We start from the raw sequence: 17,326 nt of genomic DNA, 5'->3' as shown, positions 1-17,326 counted from the left end.
GAGACCGCCGTCTCCGGCAGCTGGCAGACGACGCAAGAAAAGGTAAAGGAACCACCGAGGGGGGGAAGCAGAGGCTGCAGAAGGATCAGTGTGCATACTGCAAGGAGATAGGGCATTGGGCCCGAGACTGTCCAAAAAGGGCCGGCGGGAAAGGAAGCAAGACTGATGGAGTAAAAGTCCTAGAGCTAGATGAATTAAGTGATTAGGGGAGTCGGGGTTCGGACCCTCTCCCCGAACCCAGGGTAACTCTTAAAGTGGAGGGGACCCCTATTGACTTCCTTGTCGACACCAGAGCACAACATTCGGTCCTCCGCACCCCACAAGGAAAACTAGCCAGCAAGAAGTCCTGGGTACAAGGGGCAACTGGTATGAGCCAGTATTCATGGACTACCCGAAGAACAGTAGATTTGGGGACGGTACGGGTATCCCACTCCTTTATGGTAATACCAGAATGCCCCTACCCGCTGTTAGGATGGGACTTACCAAGATTGGAGCTCAGATAACTTTCAGACAAGGGGGCCTCAGGTCACCGATGGCAAGGGCCACCCATCTAGGTCCTGACCATGAAACTGGAGGATGAATACCTCCTCCACCAGGAGGCGCTCCCGAGAGAGGATAATATAGACAGATGGCTACAAGAATTCCCCTCGGTTTGGGCAGAGACGGGGGGATAGGACTAGCCGCTCACAGGACCCCGGTCCTGGTAGAGCTCAAGCCAGGAGAGAGTCCGGTAAGGATCAAACAATACCCCATGTCTCAGGAGGCCCGGAAGGGGATCCAGCCACACATCCAGAGACTACGAAGCCTAGGGGTACTAGTTCCTTGCCAGTCTGCCTGGAACACCCCCTTACTGCCAGTCAAAAAGCCTCACACAAATGACTACCGACCGGTACAAGACCTCCGGGAAGTAAATAAGAGGGTCACGGACATACACCCAACTGTTCCCAACCCATATACTCTCTTGAGCTCCTTGGCGCCCTCCGGGGTCTGGTATGCTGTACTAGATTTAAAGGACGCCTTCTTCAGTCTGCCGTTGGCACTCCAGAGCCAACCCCTGTTCGCCTTCGAGTGGCATGATCCGGAGGAGGGCTACAGTGGGCAACTCACCTGGACACGGCTACCTCAGGGATTCAAAAATTCGCCCACCATCTTTGACGAGGCACTACACGAGGACCTGGGTGAGTACAGAAGGGAGCACCCTGGCCTCACCCTCCTACAGTACGTAGATGACATCCTGATTGCTGCCAACACGGCCAAAGACTGTGAGCGAGGGACACAGGACCTGCTGGCTACCCTGGGGGCCTTAGGGTACCGGGCATCCGCGAAGAAGGCTCAGATATGCAGGGAGAGAGTAAGTTACCTGGGATATATCCTAGAGGGCGGACAGCGGCGGTTATCAGATGCCAGACAAACTGACCCTAGGACAGGAGATCTGGTTCATGACCCCACACGCCTTTGAAGGGGTCCTGAAACAACCTCCTGATATATGGATGAGCAACACACGTATGACTCATTACCAGAGCCTCCTACTCAACCCTCCACGAGTGCGGTTCCACCCCAGTGCAGCCCACAATCCTGCAACCCTGCTGCCCAAACCTGACCTAGGTGCCCCACTACATGATTGTGCGGGAATCCTGGAACAAGTACATGGATTCCGGACGGACCCGACCGACTGGCTCCTCCCCGATGCCGAGGCTACTTGGTTCACTGATGGCAGCAGCTTTGTGCGAGACGGACACAGGTATGCGGGTGCAGCGGTGGTCACCGAAACGGACACCGTATGGGCGGAGGCTCTACCCTCCGGAACATCAGCCCAGCAAGCAGAGCTCGTCGCCCTTACCAAGGCGCTAACGTTGGGAGCTAGAAAATGGCTTAACAACTACCGGACTTGGGAGACCCAGTTTTACCAGACCAGCCCAAATACTCCCAGGAGGAGTTACAGCGGATCAAGAAACTCCCCATGGCCCAGGAGATAAAGGGATGGTGGTATACACCTAACAAGGAGCTCGTGCTGCCAGACCGGCTCGGAGTCTCAATATTAGAGCACATGCATTGGTCTACTCACATGAGGGCCCGAAAATTAAAAGACTTAATCCGACATGACAGAATCAAGATTCACCAACGGGACACCAAAATAGAGCAAGTTGTATCTGCCTGCAAGACCTGCCAACTCACCAACGCGAGAGCCACATCAAATAAAAAAGGAACCAGGCTCAGAGGCACTAGACCGGGAGCCCAATGGGAAGTCGACTTCACTGAAGTCAAACCAGGAAAGTATGGTTATAAATATCTTTTAGTATTTACAGACACCTTCTCTGGCTGGGTGGAGGCATACCCAACCAAGTATGAAATGGCTCAGACGGTGGCTAAGAAGCTACTAGAAGACATCTTACACAGGTATGGTTTTCCTGCCATGGTAGGATCAGACAACGGACCAGCTTTTATCTCGCAGGTAACACAGGCAGTAGCCAAGGTGGTGGGGGCAAACTGGAAATTACATTGTGCTTATAGGCCCCAGAGCTCAGGACAGGTAGAAAGAATGAATAGAACCCTAAAAGAGACCCTTACCAAATTAACCATGGAGACTGGCAGGGACTGGGTGACTCTCCTACCATACGCCCTTTACCGGGTTAGAAACACTCCTTACGCTCTGGGTTTTACTCCCTACGATATCATGTTTGGCAGGCCACCCCCTGTTATTCCCAACCTTCTGGCTGAACTTCTTGCTGAGTTTAAAGATCAAGAACTTTTTCTTTCCTTGAGAGGGCTCCAGAGGGCGCACGAGGACATTTGGCCGCGCCTCCGTGCCATCTACGAGGCTGGCCCGATCCCAACACCTCATCAGTACAGGCCGGGAGACTGGGTCTACGTCAAGAGGCACCACTGAGAGACCCTCGAGCCGCGCTGGAAGGGACCCTATATCGTGGTGTTGACAACCCCCACCGCTCTCAAGGTAGACGGCATCGCGACCTGGGTCCATCACACCCACGTTCGGCCAGCGGACCCCTCCTCGATCCGGAAGGACTTTGTCACGCGATGAGCCGTCAATCGGGACCAACACAACCCGCTCAAGCTCACCCACCTAATATTGGTAACTCTGTTAACTCTGCATGTCATTGCTCATGCTGCCGGGAGTCCCCATGCCCCCCAAAACATCACCTGGCAGATCATAGACACCAGCTCGGGGACAATACTTAATCAGACGTCCCAGAGCCACCCCAGGGACACTTGGTTCCCAGAACTTTGCGTAAACCTCCAAACTCTGTTCCCCTTGTCACCATAAATGCAGCCGGTCCCATGATTGGGTCCGTAAGCTACATGACATGGGGGGAATGAAAGGGTGGGCCTACGCCAGCCGACTCCATCTTGTTCTGTGTCCTTCACCTTGACCACACCTCCTCCCCTTGAGTAACCGCCCCCCCTCACCTGCCTAACAGGACTCAGACCCTTCCCCAGCCAATCGGCTGAGGCCATAGCCATTACCTCACCAACTGCCCCTAGGCCCCAATAAAACCTTTGTCCTTTTGAAACTTGCTCTCACCACTGCCGTCGGTGCAGGTAGGGGATTGAGTTCGAGCTACCTCGAATAAAGGCTCTTTTGCTTTTGCATCGGACTCGGCTCCCTGGTGGTCTTTGGGGATCACGAATTCTGGGCATAACAAAAATCAAAACTGAAAAGCCACAGAATAAGATAGAAAGTAGGGAATATTTCATTACTAGTGGGTACAGATTAAAGGAAAAAACAAAAAAAAAACAGATCTTTAGTATTAGAAGAAACAAAGCCCCCAGCAAGGTGATCATTTGCTAACACATTAGGAAAACGCTTCTCCACAAGGGTGGAGGTGGGGAGAGGACTGTGAGTGTTGGGGTCCAGGCTCCCCAGCAGCCACACACACACTCCCCCTGCAGTTTTACCCATGGCAGATTCACCCAGTGATAAATCCCAAGAATCATAAAGCCTTGTATACACATTTCAGTTGAAAGGCTTGAGAACAGAGGTCATACCATGGTATTAATAACAGTTCTGGAGATTCTGACAGCAGTGACATTTTAGAGAAAGAAATGCCCAGGCGAGAAGCAAAGAGATGGACATTCGACACCATGCGTTGTTGGCAGTATTCAAGTGCTAATCGTTACATGTTTGTTTTCCTTCTACTGTATGCATTTTTTGAGAATAGTTAGTGTCTCTTTATAGTCAGACCTACCTAGTTTTGCCTGCTGATAATTTCCTGGCCGTTAAGAGGTCCGCACCAGGGTTATTTAAATACCTGAACTGGGGAACAATTAAACCTTCTGCTGAAACATTAGTCTAGTGGGAAATATAGGGTTACTCCCTTCAGTAACACACTCCTCTACACTCGAGAGTCCGGTGAAGGCAACGTCTGTAGAGACTTCCGGATGTGGTTGTAGTAAACATGGGCTGTGGAGGCAGGCACTGAGGGAGGACCAGGAGATGCACTTGAAATTCTGAAATGATGTGTTTGGAAGAGCTGACGTTGGAGCAGGGGATTGCAGAGTGTCCAGAAAATGTCAGCGACCCCCGCCACTGCTTGGACACCTGTGGGCTGACCTGCATCCCCTAGAATGCCTGGATGGTTCAAAAAGGCGTGGTATGGGCTGGCGTCTTTACTCAGCTTCTCCTCCTTTATCCTGATCATTGTGGCCCTGGCAGTGCCCCACTGGCTGAGTGGGAAAATTCTTTGTCAGACTGGAGTGGACCTGGTCAATGCCACGGATCCAGAGCTCATCAAGTTCATTGGGGATATTTACTACGGGCTCTTCCGAGGATGTAAAGTACGACAGTGCGGGCTCGGGGGCCGCCAGTCCCAATTCACAAGTGAGTATGTTGGGGGGCACGCAAGCTGCTTTAGAACACTTACTTTGTTTTATTTTGTAAGGGTGCCTATGTCTAACTGTGAAATTTGACTTCTGCCTCAACCTAAGGCATAATGACAAAGTCCACAGTAACCGAAGGGTTCCTGTTCAGCACCAAGAAGAGACCTTTTTTCTCTCTGCAGAGACTTATAGAAACATTAAAAATAGGGATTTCTATACTTCTGTAACTGACCTCTATTAGGAATAACTATTAACATATTGAGCACTTACATGTGTCAGCCATTCTGCTAAATGCTTTACGTGGCTTCTCTCTTTTAAGCCTTATAACACATTTATAAAGAAGGAATTCTTAATGTTTCCGTTTTGCAGAGGACTACACTGAGACTTGGAGGGGTTATATAACTTGCCTGAGGTCCCTCAGCCAGGAAATAGCAGAGCCAGACTTCAGACCCTTGCCACATGACCTGGGTGTTCTCAGCCCAGCACGCACGTTCCCACTTCTGTTTATATAAAAGCTCCCTTATCTGAGAACGGGCAAATGTCTATGTGCCTGGGCTCTGGCATCAGACTATTGGGTTGAAAGCCCAAGTTGGGCACTCACTGGAGGGGAGACCTGGCGCAAGGCACTGGAGGCTCTCCGTGAACATGAGCAGGCACAGTCCTCCGCTGACATCCAGTCTCACGTCACAGCTGCTCTGGATGTAAATAGAGCAGGAATCCAAGCCCAGCTTATGGAGGGTCTTCTGGGAATTGAAAAACAAAGCAAAAAAAGACAATATTCTGTAAGCCTTTAGAATCCATTAGATAGCTCACAAGAACAGTGTCCTACACAACAATAATTAATCAATATAATGCAATGCAAGGAGATAAGGAATTTTACTCATTTGATTTCAGTATTTCAGCATTGTAGTTTTTAGAATCCTGCCCAGGGTAAGTATCTTATTAAATGAGTGAAGACACAAAACTGAAGCCATTGATAAACACAATAATATGAATTGGCATTACTTATATACATGAAGGAAATACATATTTGTTATGGATATCCAGGAAAAAAAATCTCTGGGAATATTTCTATTTACCCAGCAATGGAATTGGACCAGGGATATTGTAAAAATAGCTTTATTAAAAACATTACACAAAAAACTGAAAACACATACACGTAGAGGAATAGGGGCGCATGGGTGGCTCAGTTAAGCATCCAACTTTGGCTCAGGTCATGATCTCGTGGGTCCGTGAGTTCAAGCCCCATCTTGGGCTCTGTGCTGACAGCTTGGAGCCTGGAGCCTGCTTCAGATTCTGTGTCTCCCTCTCTGTCTTCCCCTCCCCTGATCCCACTCTGTCTCTCTGTCTCTCTCTCAAAAATAAACATTAAAAATTTTAAAGATACATTTTATAATAAAAAAGCAAAAAATAAAAATAAAGGACATGTTAAAAGGAGACCATGGAGGGGCGTCTGGGTGGCTCAGTCGGTTAAGCGGCCGACTTCGGCTCAGGTCATGATGTCAGCTGTGCTGACAGCTCAGAGCCTGGAGCCTGTTTCAGATTCTGTGTCTCCCTCTCTCTGCCCCTCCCCCGTTCATGCTCCGTCTCTCTCTGTCTCAAAAATAAATAAACATTAAAAAAAAAAAAAAGGAGACCATGGCAACTATACACAGCAGGTGATTCTGAATTAGGTCCGTTTGCTGTTAAAGACATCAATTGGTGAGACAATTGGTAGAATTTGAATGGGGCGTCAGGATTAAATGGCAGGCCTGTACCAGTGAACTCAGTGATTTTAGTGCTGTGGTTCTGTAAGAGAATCTCTTTTTGAATGAAATAGACCCTAAAGTGCTGAGGGATGCAGGGACAATTTACCTTTAAATGGTTCAGGAGAAAAAAAAATCCCTTGTACCATTCTTGCAATTTTCTGAAGTTTGAGATTCTTACAAAACCACACACACACACACACACACACACACACACGTTTTGAGGGAGAAATGGCACACTTTTTAATAGTTGTAGGTAATTGAAATTAACAAATCTCACAAAAGAAGTTCCAAAGCTTGAATTAGGGAGGGACCATCAAAAGCAGCACAGTTCCAAAGACTTTAATGAGTAAGAGATTGCTTAGGGAATGTAGTAAAAATATATAATTATATATCGGATGTGTCATGTGACCATGGCAACTGCTTTCTTATCTACTAGATAATTTATCTATTATGTTTATTATTTATTATCTGCCTCCACCCCTTTGGTATGTAATACCACAAGGGCAAAGATTGTGGTTTTTTCATCCATGATCCCAAATTCCCAGAAGAGTGCCTCAAAACACTGGCACTCAAAAGCATTGGCTGAATGAAAAACAATAAGTACTTTTAAATTCATTTGTACTAATGTTCACGTGCAAGACACCAAACTTGTGACCTGTGCTACACTAATCCTCCACAACCCTCCTAGTTAGAAGGAAACTAAGACTCAGAGGTTAAGCAACTTGCTGAAGGTCACAGAGCTCCAAATGCTGGAGCTGACCCCAACCCAGGTATGCCTGACCCCAAAGTTTCCTACTTTCCACCATATGCTGCTCCTTCTGGAATTTGTGACTGGCAACTTTACCAAAGCAGGGCATCACCCTAGCAGTCTTTACTGTTCTCCTGGAATTCAGCAAAGGGTAACGAGGAGGTGGTGGAAGAATGGGGAGTTCTCAAGGGTGGGAGGAGCCAGGGTGGACAGATCCCATTAGAAATGACAGAGTGGTTACCCCAACAAATGGTGGGTGTATTAGTTCCCTAGAGCTGCCATAACAAAGTACTATCACAAACTGGGTGACTTAAACAATAGAAATGTATTCCCATGGTTCTGGAGGCTGGAACTCAGAAATCAGCTTGTCAACAGAGCCGCGCTCCCTCTGAACCCTATAGGCAGACCCCTCCTTGCCTCTTCCAGCTCCTGGTAGCCCCGGGTATTCCTTGGCTTGCGGCATCCTCCCTGTGTCTCTTCACATGGTCTTCCCTTTGCATGTTTCTGTGTCCAAATTTCCCCTTTTATAAGGACACCAGTCACATTGGATTAGGGCCCATCTTAACAACCTCCTCTTGATTGGCTCTGGAGAGACCCTATTTCCAAATAAGGTCATATTCTGGAGTTCTGGGGCTGAAGACTTCAACCCATCTTTTGGGGGAAGGGATGGCAGGAAGGGCACAATCAACCCGTCACAGAGGGTTTGAGGTGGCAGATGGTGGGCCTGGCATAATTTAGGAATCCCTGAAGCACAAACACTGTTTCTGGAGAAGCAGCTAGAGCAGAGACCAGCTTTGCGGGAGAAGGGGACCGAAGGAGAACAGACAGACTGAGCCCTTCCACGGCAGCACCAAGTAAACCCCTGCCATCCCAGCTCACAGAAACATAAGCTACCCAACCAGATGAGCACATTCTGTTTGCCCCCCTGGAGGAACTCAGTAAATGCTCCTTTCCTCCTCCTCTTCCTTCCCAGGTGGATAGGAGACAGCCCCCAGGGTTTATCTCTGAAACAGCAGAACTGTGTGAGGATCATAAAGGACATTTTAATGTCACCTCTGTGTAGGACAATATTCAAGAAAGTTTTGTTCCCAGCTGCCGTGGGGGTGTCCCAGGGGAGGGTATAAAACTTCCATTCCCAGCACTTGAATGTGACTCCCCTGGAGCTGGGGCGGGCTCCTCCTGTGTGGGCTGGCCTTGCACCTGCCGCTGGTCAGGGACAGACTTTGCACTGATCACAAAGTGTTCTCTCAGGAAGGGCTGAAAGTTAAAAAAGAAAAGGAAAGAAAAAAAACCCTAAGGGACACTAAGAAGGGAGAGAAGCAAAGGTTAAAGAGAAGCCTTGCCAAGAAAAATCCCTTGGAAAGAAGCTCTGGGTAAAGTTTCTGATGTTGGCAAGATAACCGCATGGAGATAACTACAAATGGAAATACGGAACTGGAAAGAAAGTTAGATTGGAACTAGGATGTAAATGTGCAGTGTCTAGAAACTTCTCAGTGGAAAGGACTTTAAAGGGAGAAGGACAATTCTAGTTCTCAAGCTTGGGAGACACCAACCTCTTGTGAATATAGGGAGTCTGGTGAGCCAGCAAAGGACCAGAGGGGAAAGGGGCTGGGGGTGGGTGAGTGGAACCAGGAAAGCTTTGAGTCCTGGTTCCCAAGGGGGGACAAGGAGGGGCAGGTCATGACATCAAATGATGAACCAGTGAGTTCGAGCTCACAAAGTGGACCCCAATTTAACCAGCAGGTGCTCAGTAGAAACCCTACAGTAGCTTCAGAGGAAGGGGTATGTCCGGGCACTCTAACTTCTGTCACTTTTCATTCTTCATGTGTAACTACTGAAAACAGCGATCTAAACTGCATATGTCATATAGTATCTAGGTCTATAGTCCTATATAGAATTCAGAGTCACCTTGCCCAAAAAGAAGGGACCTAAGGTTCAAGCATGTGGGGAAACAAGTTTAATAAAATTCACCTTATATCCTTGTCACAAGCACTGAATGAGATAACCATGTAAAGGGTTCAGCTCTTTACATGACTGTGTCCAGTAAACGTTGATTACCCTCAGTTCATACACAGCTTTTGCTACCCCACTGGACTGATGAGAAAACTGAGGCTCTGAGGGCTTTCCCCAAGTCAGAGAGTAACAGTAATAACAGCCACAGCCACAGCCGCCATTTTGAGAGCTCACTCTTTCCCAGTCAGTATCTATCATATCGTATCATTTCATCTCCACAGCCACTGTGTGGTGGCCAATAGAGAGAAATCAGATACAAATTAATATCTGACTAAATTATCCTGCCACATTAATATGGGAAATTAATATTCTGATAGAATATTATTCATCACAGCATATATCCTGTGCAATATGAGAATTAGTGTCCATCATACATGGGAAAAATGCCCACCTTGCTGCGGGATCCAAGATGATGTTCCTGGCTTCCTATTAGTGCTTATTTAGTGCTATTATTATTCCTATGCACTCCACTCAATCCACTCAACGACCTGGTAAGATGGGTAGGGGAGTGGCTTAGAGGATCCTATTTTATACTTGTGGCAAATGAGCAAAACTGGCATTTGAACCCAGATCTTTGGTCTAGGCTTCCCTCTGGGACGCCCTTCTATACTCTTCACAGATGTACCTGAAATCTCTTCTAACCGCTCTGATTTAATGAAGGCAACTCTCTGACCCAGGTTAAAGCTTTTCAATTGGCCCTCCTTGGCTGACTCTCTCGCCAACCACCTTTGCTAAAGAGGCACCGTGTGGGGCTTATGTACGTCAGCTTACCCCGATCCCGGGGCTTTGAGGGCAGTGCCACTTAAATCGCCAGCTGGGGCACATTTTGATTCTGCATCCAGTGCAAGGAAGAGAGGACTGTTAGTCAACTGACAAGTGGCCAATCGGTCTCCGTGAATTGTCTCCGGAACTCTCCTGCTTTTTGAAAACCCAGTACATGTTGCCTGGCCCTCACTCCCCTCTTTTACAGCCTCAGTGGTAAGCAAGCCTGGACTTTATGAGCTCCAACCGAGCTCTGACATGGAAATTCTTTCTGTCTGTGTCTTTTCTCCCCAGTCTTCCCACACCTGGTGAAGGAACTCAATGCAGGCCTCCACGTGACCATTCTGCTGCTCCTCTTCTTGGCCTTGGCCCTGGCTCTGGTCAGCATGGGATTTGCCATTCTCAACATGATCCAGGTTCCATACAGGGCAGTCAACGGCCCCGGGGGCATCTGCCTATGGAACGTCCTCGCAGGTAAGGAAGGCCCCCAGGGAGAGAAATTCAAGGCCACTGCCACCACCAGGTGGTGGCACTTGAATTCCAAGTAGATGGGTGGGGGCATGAAGGAATTAAAATGCCTGCCTCAGTCTTTGCTTCCCTGGTCTATGACCTTTCATTCATGGGCACGAATGTCCTCTTTACTGAAAGTTGAAGGATCTCTGTAACAGTAAAGAGCCAAATTGGTGGCACGCATGAGTGGCTGAGGACTTAAAGCAAAAAAGAGAGGTTGGGGTAAGAGGAGAAAAGAGAAGACAGAGAGGTGGGGGTGGAAGGTGGAAGGGAGGGCATTGTGGGAGGAGGTGGGGAGGTGGGGCTACCGCGGCAAGAGTGGGAGGGGCCCTTCTAAATGACAGCAGAGGAGGCACCTGGGATTTTACAGGCCTCTTTTCATTTAAACCCCACAGCTTCCTTAGGAGGCAGAATTATTACACCCATGTTTACAGGTCTTCACCTTGGGGTTGAGTCCGAGCCCCACCTTGGGGGCATAGAGTTTACTTAAGAAAAAAACAAAATCCTACGAATTTTTTCAACCCAAAACAAGCTTGTCACCTGTGCCACAGAAATGCCACCTCACATACCACCATCACAGGTGTATGAGGGTGACGTGTTGGCTTTCAGGCGGAGTCGTGGCCTTGGCCATCGCCAGCTTCATGGCCTCCGTGAAGTTTCACGACCTGACCGAGCGCATTGCCAACTTCGAGGAGAAGCTCTTCCGCTTCGTGGTGGTAGAAGAACAGTACGAAGAGTCCTTCTGGATCTGTGTGGCCAGTGCCTCGGCCCATGCAGCAAATTTGGTAGTGGTGGCGATCAGTCAAATTCCGCTCCCCGAGATTAAGACCAAAATCGAGGAGGCCACGGTCACGGCTGAGGATATCCTGTACTGATCGCCCTCTCCTGCTCACACCCGAGCCTGAGTCAGTTCTGCAGTGTGAACGGGGACCTCATTTTTTGTGCTGGCTTTGCAGTCCGGAACACCTGTGCTCCTAAGAAGAAGGAAATGGAAGGAGAAAGGACGGTGCCTGGACCAGAACAGAAAGGTTTCCCCAACCCCTGGCATCCCTGCCTTTCCCTCTCACTGACCTTGGAGTTAGAGACTCTGCTTCTTGCCAGCTGTGTGGACACGGACGACTCACTTAGTATCTGCTTCTCAGTTTCCGCCTCTGTAAAGTGGGGGTGGTAAGGACCTCACAAGGTTGTAATGAGGTTTAAAGGGGCAGTAGTGTTGCCAACCTGTGAATCAATATGTGTATCTACAATCAGAGCACTCTACAAACACAAGGTACTGAACATTCCACTAAATGCCTGCAGACCCCTCTATTCCACACAATGTTACGGGGGATGTAAACAGGCATATGGTAATATCCCTGTCTGTCCGCCAGAAACATCTAAACTTTCCACAGGACACAGGAATCAGATGGCAACAATAACACTCAGAATGAAAGTAACTTACCTTTTTTTAGCAGTTACTACACACTGGACACTGTCGTAAGAGTTCTACATATATTAGGTCCTCACTACAAATTCAGATCATTGGTACTACTTTATTTCCATTTCATAGATGAAGAAACTGAAGTACACAGACATTGAGTAACTTGCTGACGTCAAGAATTCAGTTGAAGAAGTCTGCAACCAAAGTTTATACTTGTAACCACTTTGCTAATCTGTTGTTTGAGGTTCAAGCAATTGGAATGCAATGTGATAAACACTGTGACGGTAAATGCATAAAAGACTGAGGAAGGGATTAACTCTTCCAGATGCGATGTGGTATTAAAGAAAGTATCACAGAGTTGACATTTGATCTGAACTTCGAAAGATGAGTAGACTTTTTCCAGTGGTGAAGGAAGCAGGTCTGGAGAAGGGCATTTCAGGATGAGTCAGTAACGAGGGGGAGGCACAAGGTATGAAATTACAAAGAGGGCTTGGAAGCATGTGAATCTGCAGTGGTATCAGAATGTTGTTCTAACTCACCAGTTAGATCAACCCTGCTGCTTTGTGTTGGGTTTCCCTTAAGTGGTCCTGTGGTGGTTAATCACATGTGCCAACTTGGCTAGGCCACCATACCCAGATATTTGGTCAAATGCTATTCTAGATGTTTTTGTGAAGGTATTTTTTGAATGAGATTAACATTTCCATCAGTAGACTTTGAGTAGAAGAGGTTGCCCTCCATCATGTGGGTGGGCCTCATCCAATCAGTTGAAAGCTTTAGGAAAGACTGATCTCCCTCAAGGGATTGGGAATTCTGTCAGCAGCTTGCTGCTGCAACTCTTCCCTGGGGCCTCCAGGCTGCCAGCCCACCCTGCAGATTTTGGACTTGCCAGTGTCCACAATCATGTGAGCCAATTCTAAAACAATTATCTTTCTCTCTGCCTGTCTGTCTCTGCATGCACATACACACACACACACATCCAACTGGTCCTATTCGTCTGGACAACCCTTCCTCATACAGGTACAAAGCTCATCTGTTCATCTTCCCACAGTGCCGGCTGGGGTGAATCCTTTCTCAGGTCTGCTGTCTTCATGCCAAGTAAAAGTCATCTAATCCCCTAAATTAGCTCCATCTAACATGACACCCGATTTGGACCTGCTCTACCTTTGCTTACATGCTGAGCTTCAGGAGGTTTCCATGGCATCTTTTCTGTTCTAATTGCTTGTGATTCCCTGCTGGGCCCCTCCGCCCCTTCCAGCCCTCTCTCCCCATCCCACACAGGGCCGCAGTACTGTTTAACAGACTGACATGGCTCATCAAATATGCAGATGGCACATGGCTGGAAGGGATAGCTAACAGCGTGATGGGAGACGGATCCAAAAGATAGTGACAGACCGCAGTGCTGTCTTGAAAACAAGTGGAAATGTCAATGTCCTCTCAAGTTTATCATAAAGTCCTGCAGACAGTTGAGAAAAAAAATCACGCAAGAGTGGCAACAATTTATTTTACGATAAATATGTGAGACTCTTGGTACATTTATTCATTCAGTGAGTATTGAAACTGATTTAGGGGTTGGGAGTGGGGCAGAGAACAGACAAACATCCCTGTCTGCCCCCCAGAGATTTCATTCTCTGAGCACCTGGGGGTGATTCACACAGAGACCGCTTATAACATCGGTAGCCCAACCACAGCCCTCAACCTGATCACTGCTCAGGTATGTGCAGACTGCCACACAGGGGCAGAGGAAATTGAGTTTTGCCTCTAGTAGTGGAATTCCCTTATTAAGATGGTATTCTTGACCAAGATGGATGTGTTCCAAGGAGCCAAAGTGCAGGTGTTTGTGAATTTTCCCGGTGACAGGGTCCAGAGCTTTTTGGGTTTCAAAAGCATCTGTAACACCTTAAAAGCTTCAAACCGTGACCCATCATGTAGCAGCCATAATGTTACCAGAGATAATCAGGTTTGGTCTGAAAGGCATCTCTCAGGGTTATTGCCAAAGAGATTCCTGTATGGAATTTAGCCAGTTTTGATGGAGGAAAGAATAGGAAGGATTATCTGGGTCACACAGTTTGCTCACATGATCACTCAAACGTATAGAGAAAATGTAGCCCCTTTATTTTGACTATAGTTAATCTTCTCTTTTCCTGAGTAAGGAGAAAATAATAATAAATGCCCAGTCCAGTTTAAGTTTAACCCAACCTTATCATTTATACCATCATTCAGGTAATGTGAAGCTTTCTGGGATAAAATGGCTAGTTCTTCAGGTAACTTCTCTCTTGCAGGTGGTACCAGGGTTATGGGAGAGAAGATGATTCTAGAGTTATGGGAAAGCAGATCATGCACACACTTACTCCCTGGAAGTATCCCCTGTCCTCCTGGTTGGTGGTGGTACACTGGCTGGGCTCTTTGGAGTCCTGTCCCCCGGCTGCTGCTTACCTGCTAGTCATCCCAGGGCTGTCTCAGGCAAGAGTAATTTTTGAAATGTTCTGTCAACTGGCCAGAGCCTGGTCACTCCCTGGAAGACTTGCCCTCATCTTGGATCCTACTGGCTGCAGACCTTGAGTGACCACCAAGTCCGCCATCTGCTGTCCAAGCTGTCACCTGTCAACAGCCAGGCTCTGCTGCAGTCACCCACGTGCAGTCTAGGAGCCCCACCTGGTGTCAACACAGCATCCTGTCCCATGAGGCCCTGGGGACACCTTTCCACTCATTCCCTCTTATGAAGTAACTAAGGTGATTCATTGGCTCGTATTTCCCCCAACCACACTTCGCACTTGAGTGGTTCCCTGCTGCTAACAGAAGGTCCAAGGGGGGGAAAGGTGGTAATTTGCCTTAGGTGAGGCCCAGCCCTTTCAAGGTCTCCATTTCCTTGATTACAAAATGAGGAAGTTACACTGCATGATAATGACCATCATCTACTGTAGGCCAGGGACTTTCCACGCTGTCTCCCTCATTCTGACCACAATTATTCAAAATAAATATCATTGTTTTTATTTTACGGATGAGCGATTTTAGGTTCAAAGAACTGAAGTCACTTGCTCAGGCCACACTATTAGTAAATAACGGAGAAAAGTCTCAACCTCCAACTATGTAACATCAAGGCCACCGTTTTTCACTGCACCATAACTGCCTTTCTGAATGATAGACTTCTAAGTCTCCTTCCCAGGGTTTCTACAGGTGGCTGTGCAGATTACATCCTGTCCAAGAGGTAACTCTTCAAGTCTAGCCCATGCTCCCTTGGCTTGTCATGGCCTGCACCCTCAGGAATGTTTCCAGTCAGAGGGGATGTATTTTCCCAATGCTCACCAAAGTGTCTGATGGGGTCACAGTGCCCCATGCCTTATAGCCTAGCAGTCCACGTAAAGTCAAACTGTTAATCATAACACTATTCTATAATATTGGTTAGAGTGTGACAATAATGATTAATTTTCATATGTCCTTTAAAGGTAGCTATCATATGCATACATTGATATATTATTACTGACACTGTGGCGGGGCGGGGGGGGGGGATCAAAGCTAGTGAAACTTAGCTAATTTCAGAGAAGTAATTCATGATCAGTGAAATGAAGTCCCACTTTATGTCCACTCTGGGACGTATGGGTGATAGCTGATGTCTCAGTCCTTTTGGCCTGCAATAACAAATTACTGTAGACTGGCTTAAACAACAGAAATTTATTTCTCAGCGTGCCTGGGTGGCTCAGTCAGTTAAGTGTTCATCTTCAGCTCAGGTCATGATCTCATGGTTTGTGGGTTCAAGCCCCATGTTGGGGTCACTGCTGTCACAGCAGAGCCCGCTTTGGATCCTCTGCCCCTTCTCTCTCTGACCTTCCCCCACTTGTGCTCGCTCTCTTGCTCTCTCTCTCTCAAAAATAAATAAACAACAACAACAACAACAAAGAAATTTATTTCTCACGGTTCTGGAGGCTAGAAGAACAATCAAGGCCTTGGCAACCCTGCTGGCTGGTGAGAACCTGGGTCCTGGTCTGCAGATGGCCAGCTTCTCATTGTAGCCTTATGCAGAGACAAAGCTAGGGCAAGATCTCCTCTCTCCTCCTATAAAGGCACAAATCCCATTCATCAGGGCTCCACCCTCACGACCTGAACCTGCCAAACACCCCACCCCTTAAATATGTCACATTGGGGGTTAGGATTTCAACACATGGACAGATTTGGGGGGGACGTGCTCAGGCCATAACACATGATTTTCATTAATGGAAATATACCAAAAAAGCATACAATTAAAGACTTTTGGATAGCAAGAACCCTTCCATGTCAAATCAGAGTGGAGTTATGTTACAAATATACTTCTCTCTCATTCCAGAAAAATGTGAAACTCTCCAAAAACTGAATTAAACAAGTTTTCATACTTCCAAAGCATGTAATGAAAATGCTAGCTCTTCCACTGAAAAAAATAAACCATTCTCTAAATCATAAGGTCACTGCATGACAGTTGATGATCAATGAGAACTAAACTTTAACAGAAGTTTCCTACACAATCCAAAATGACAATTGTATTAGTCTCCATTGCTGCTGAAGCAAATTGTCACAAACTTGGTGGTTGAAAACAATACAAATTTATTATCTTAAGAGTTTTGAAGCAGCACTATCAACAATAGCCAAACTATGGAAAGGGCCCTAATGTCCATTGACTATACTATATATAGTAATGGACTATATATAATGTATGGAATATATATTGGAATGGAACATATATATATATATATATATATATATATATGGAATATATATAATATATGGAATATAGATTATATATGGAATATATAGATTATATAGGGAATATAGATTATACATATAAATATATGGAATATAGATTGGAATGGAATGTAGATTGGAATGGAATATTACTCAACCATCAAAAAGAATGAAATCTTGGGTGCCTGGGTGGCTCAGCCAGCTAAGCGTCCAACTTTGGCTCAGTTCATGAGTTCAAGCCCCTCATCTGGCTCTGTGCTGATAGCTCAGAACTTGGAGCCTGCTTCAGATTTTGTGTCTCCCTCTCTTTCTCTCTCTCTCTCTGCCCTTTCCCCGCTCATGCTCGCTCTTTCGCTCACTCGCTCTCTCTCAAAAATAAATAAATGTTAAAAAATTTTTAAAAAAATGAAATTTTGCCATTTGCAATGATGTGGATGGAACCATAGAGTATTACACTAAGTGAAATAAGTCAGGCAGAGAAATACAAATACCATATGATTTCACTCACATGTGGAATTTAAGAAACAAAACAGATGAACATATGGGAAGGGGGGAAGGAGAGAGAGGGGGAAAAACCAT

At 46.9% G+C, this 17,326-nt stretch overlaps 1 protein-coding gene across 1 annotated transcript; it reads left to right on the top strand.

Moving 5' to 3' along the window:
• The first annotated feature begins 4,584 nt into the window (after positions 1-4,584).
• CLRN2 (clarin 2) lies at positions 4,585-11,583 on the top strand. Its single transcript, XM_007093750.2, has 3 exons — positions 4,585-4,837; positions 10,402-10,581; positions 11,227-11,583. Exons 1-3 carry the CDS (start codon positions 4,585-4,587, stop codon positions 11,490-11,492), a joined length of 699 nt encoding a protein of 232 aa, XP_007093812.2. The 3' UTR covers positions 11,493-11,583.
• Positions 11,584-17,326: the final 5,743 nt, after the last annotated feature.

Source organism: Panthera tigris, chromosome B1 (assembly GCF_018350195.1).
Source record: "Panthera tigris isolate Pti1 chromosome B1, P.tigris_Pti1_mat1.1, whole genome shotgun sequence".
NCBI classification, from domain to species: Eukaryota; Metazoa; Chordata; class Mammalia; order Carnivora; family Felidae; genus Panthera; species Panthera tigris.
This window is presented reverse-complemented; position numbering and strand designations above follow the sequence as displayed.

Bases quoted from the DNA above. Each gene is read 5' to 3' on its own strand.
- CLRN2 (XM_007093750.2), top strand. From the start codon at position 4,585: ATGCCTGGATGGTTCAAAAAGGCGTGGTATGGGCTGGCGTCTTTACTC. The intron at 4,838-10,401 runs GTGAGTATGTTG...TTTTCTCCCCAG, and splicing joins CCGCCAGTCCCAATTCACAA to TCTTCCCACACCTGGTGAAG. The intron at 10,582-11,226 runs GTAAGGAAGGCC...GTTGGCTTTCAG, and splicing joins CCTATGGAACGTCCTCGCAG to GCGGAGTCGTGGCCTTGGCC.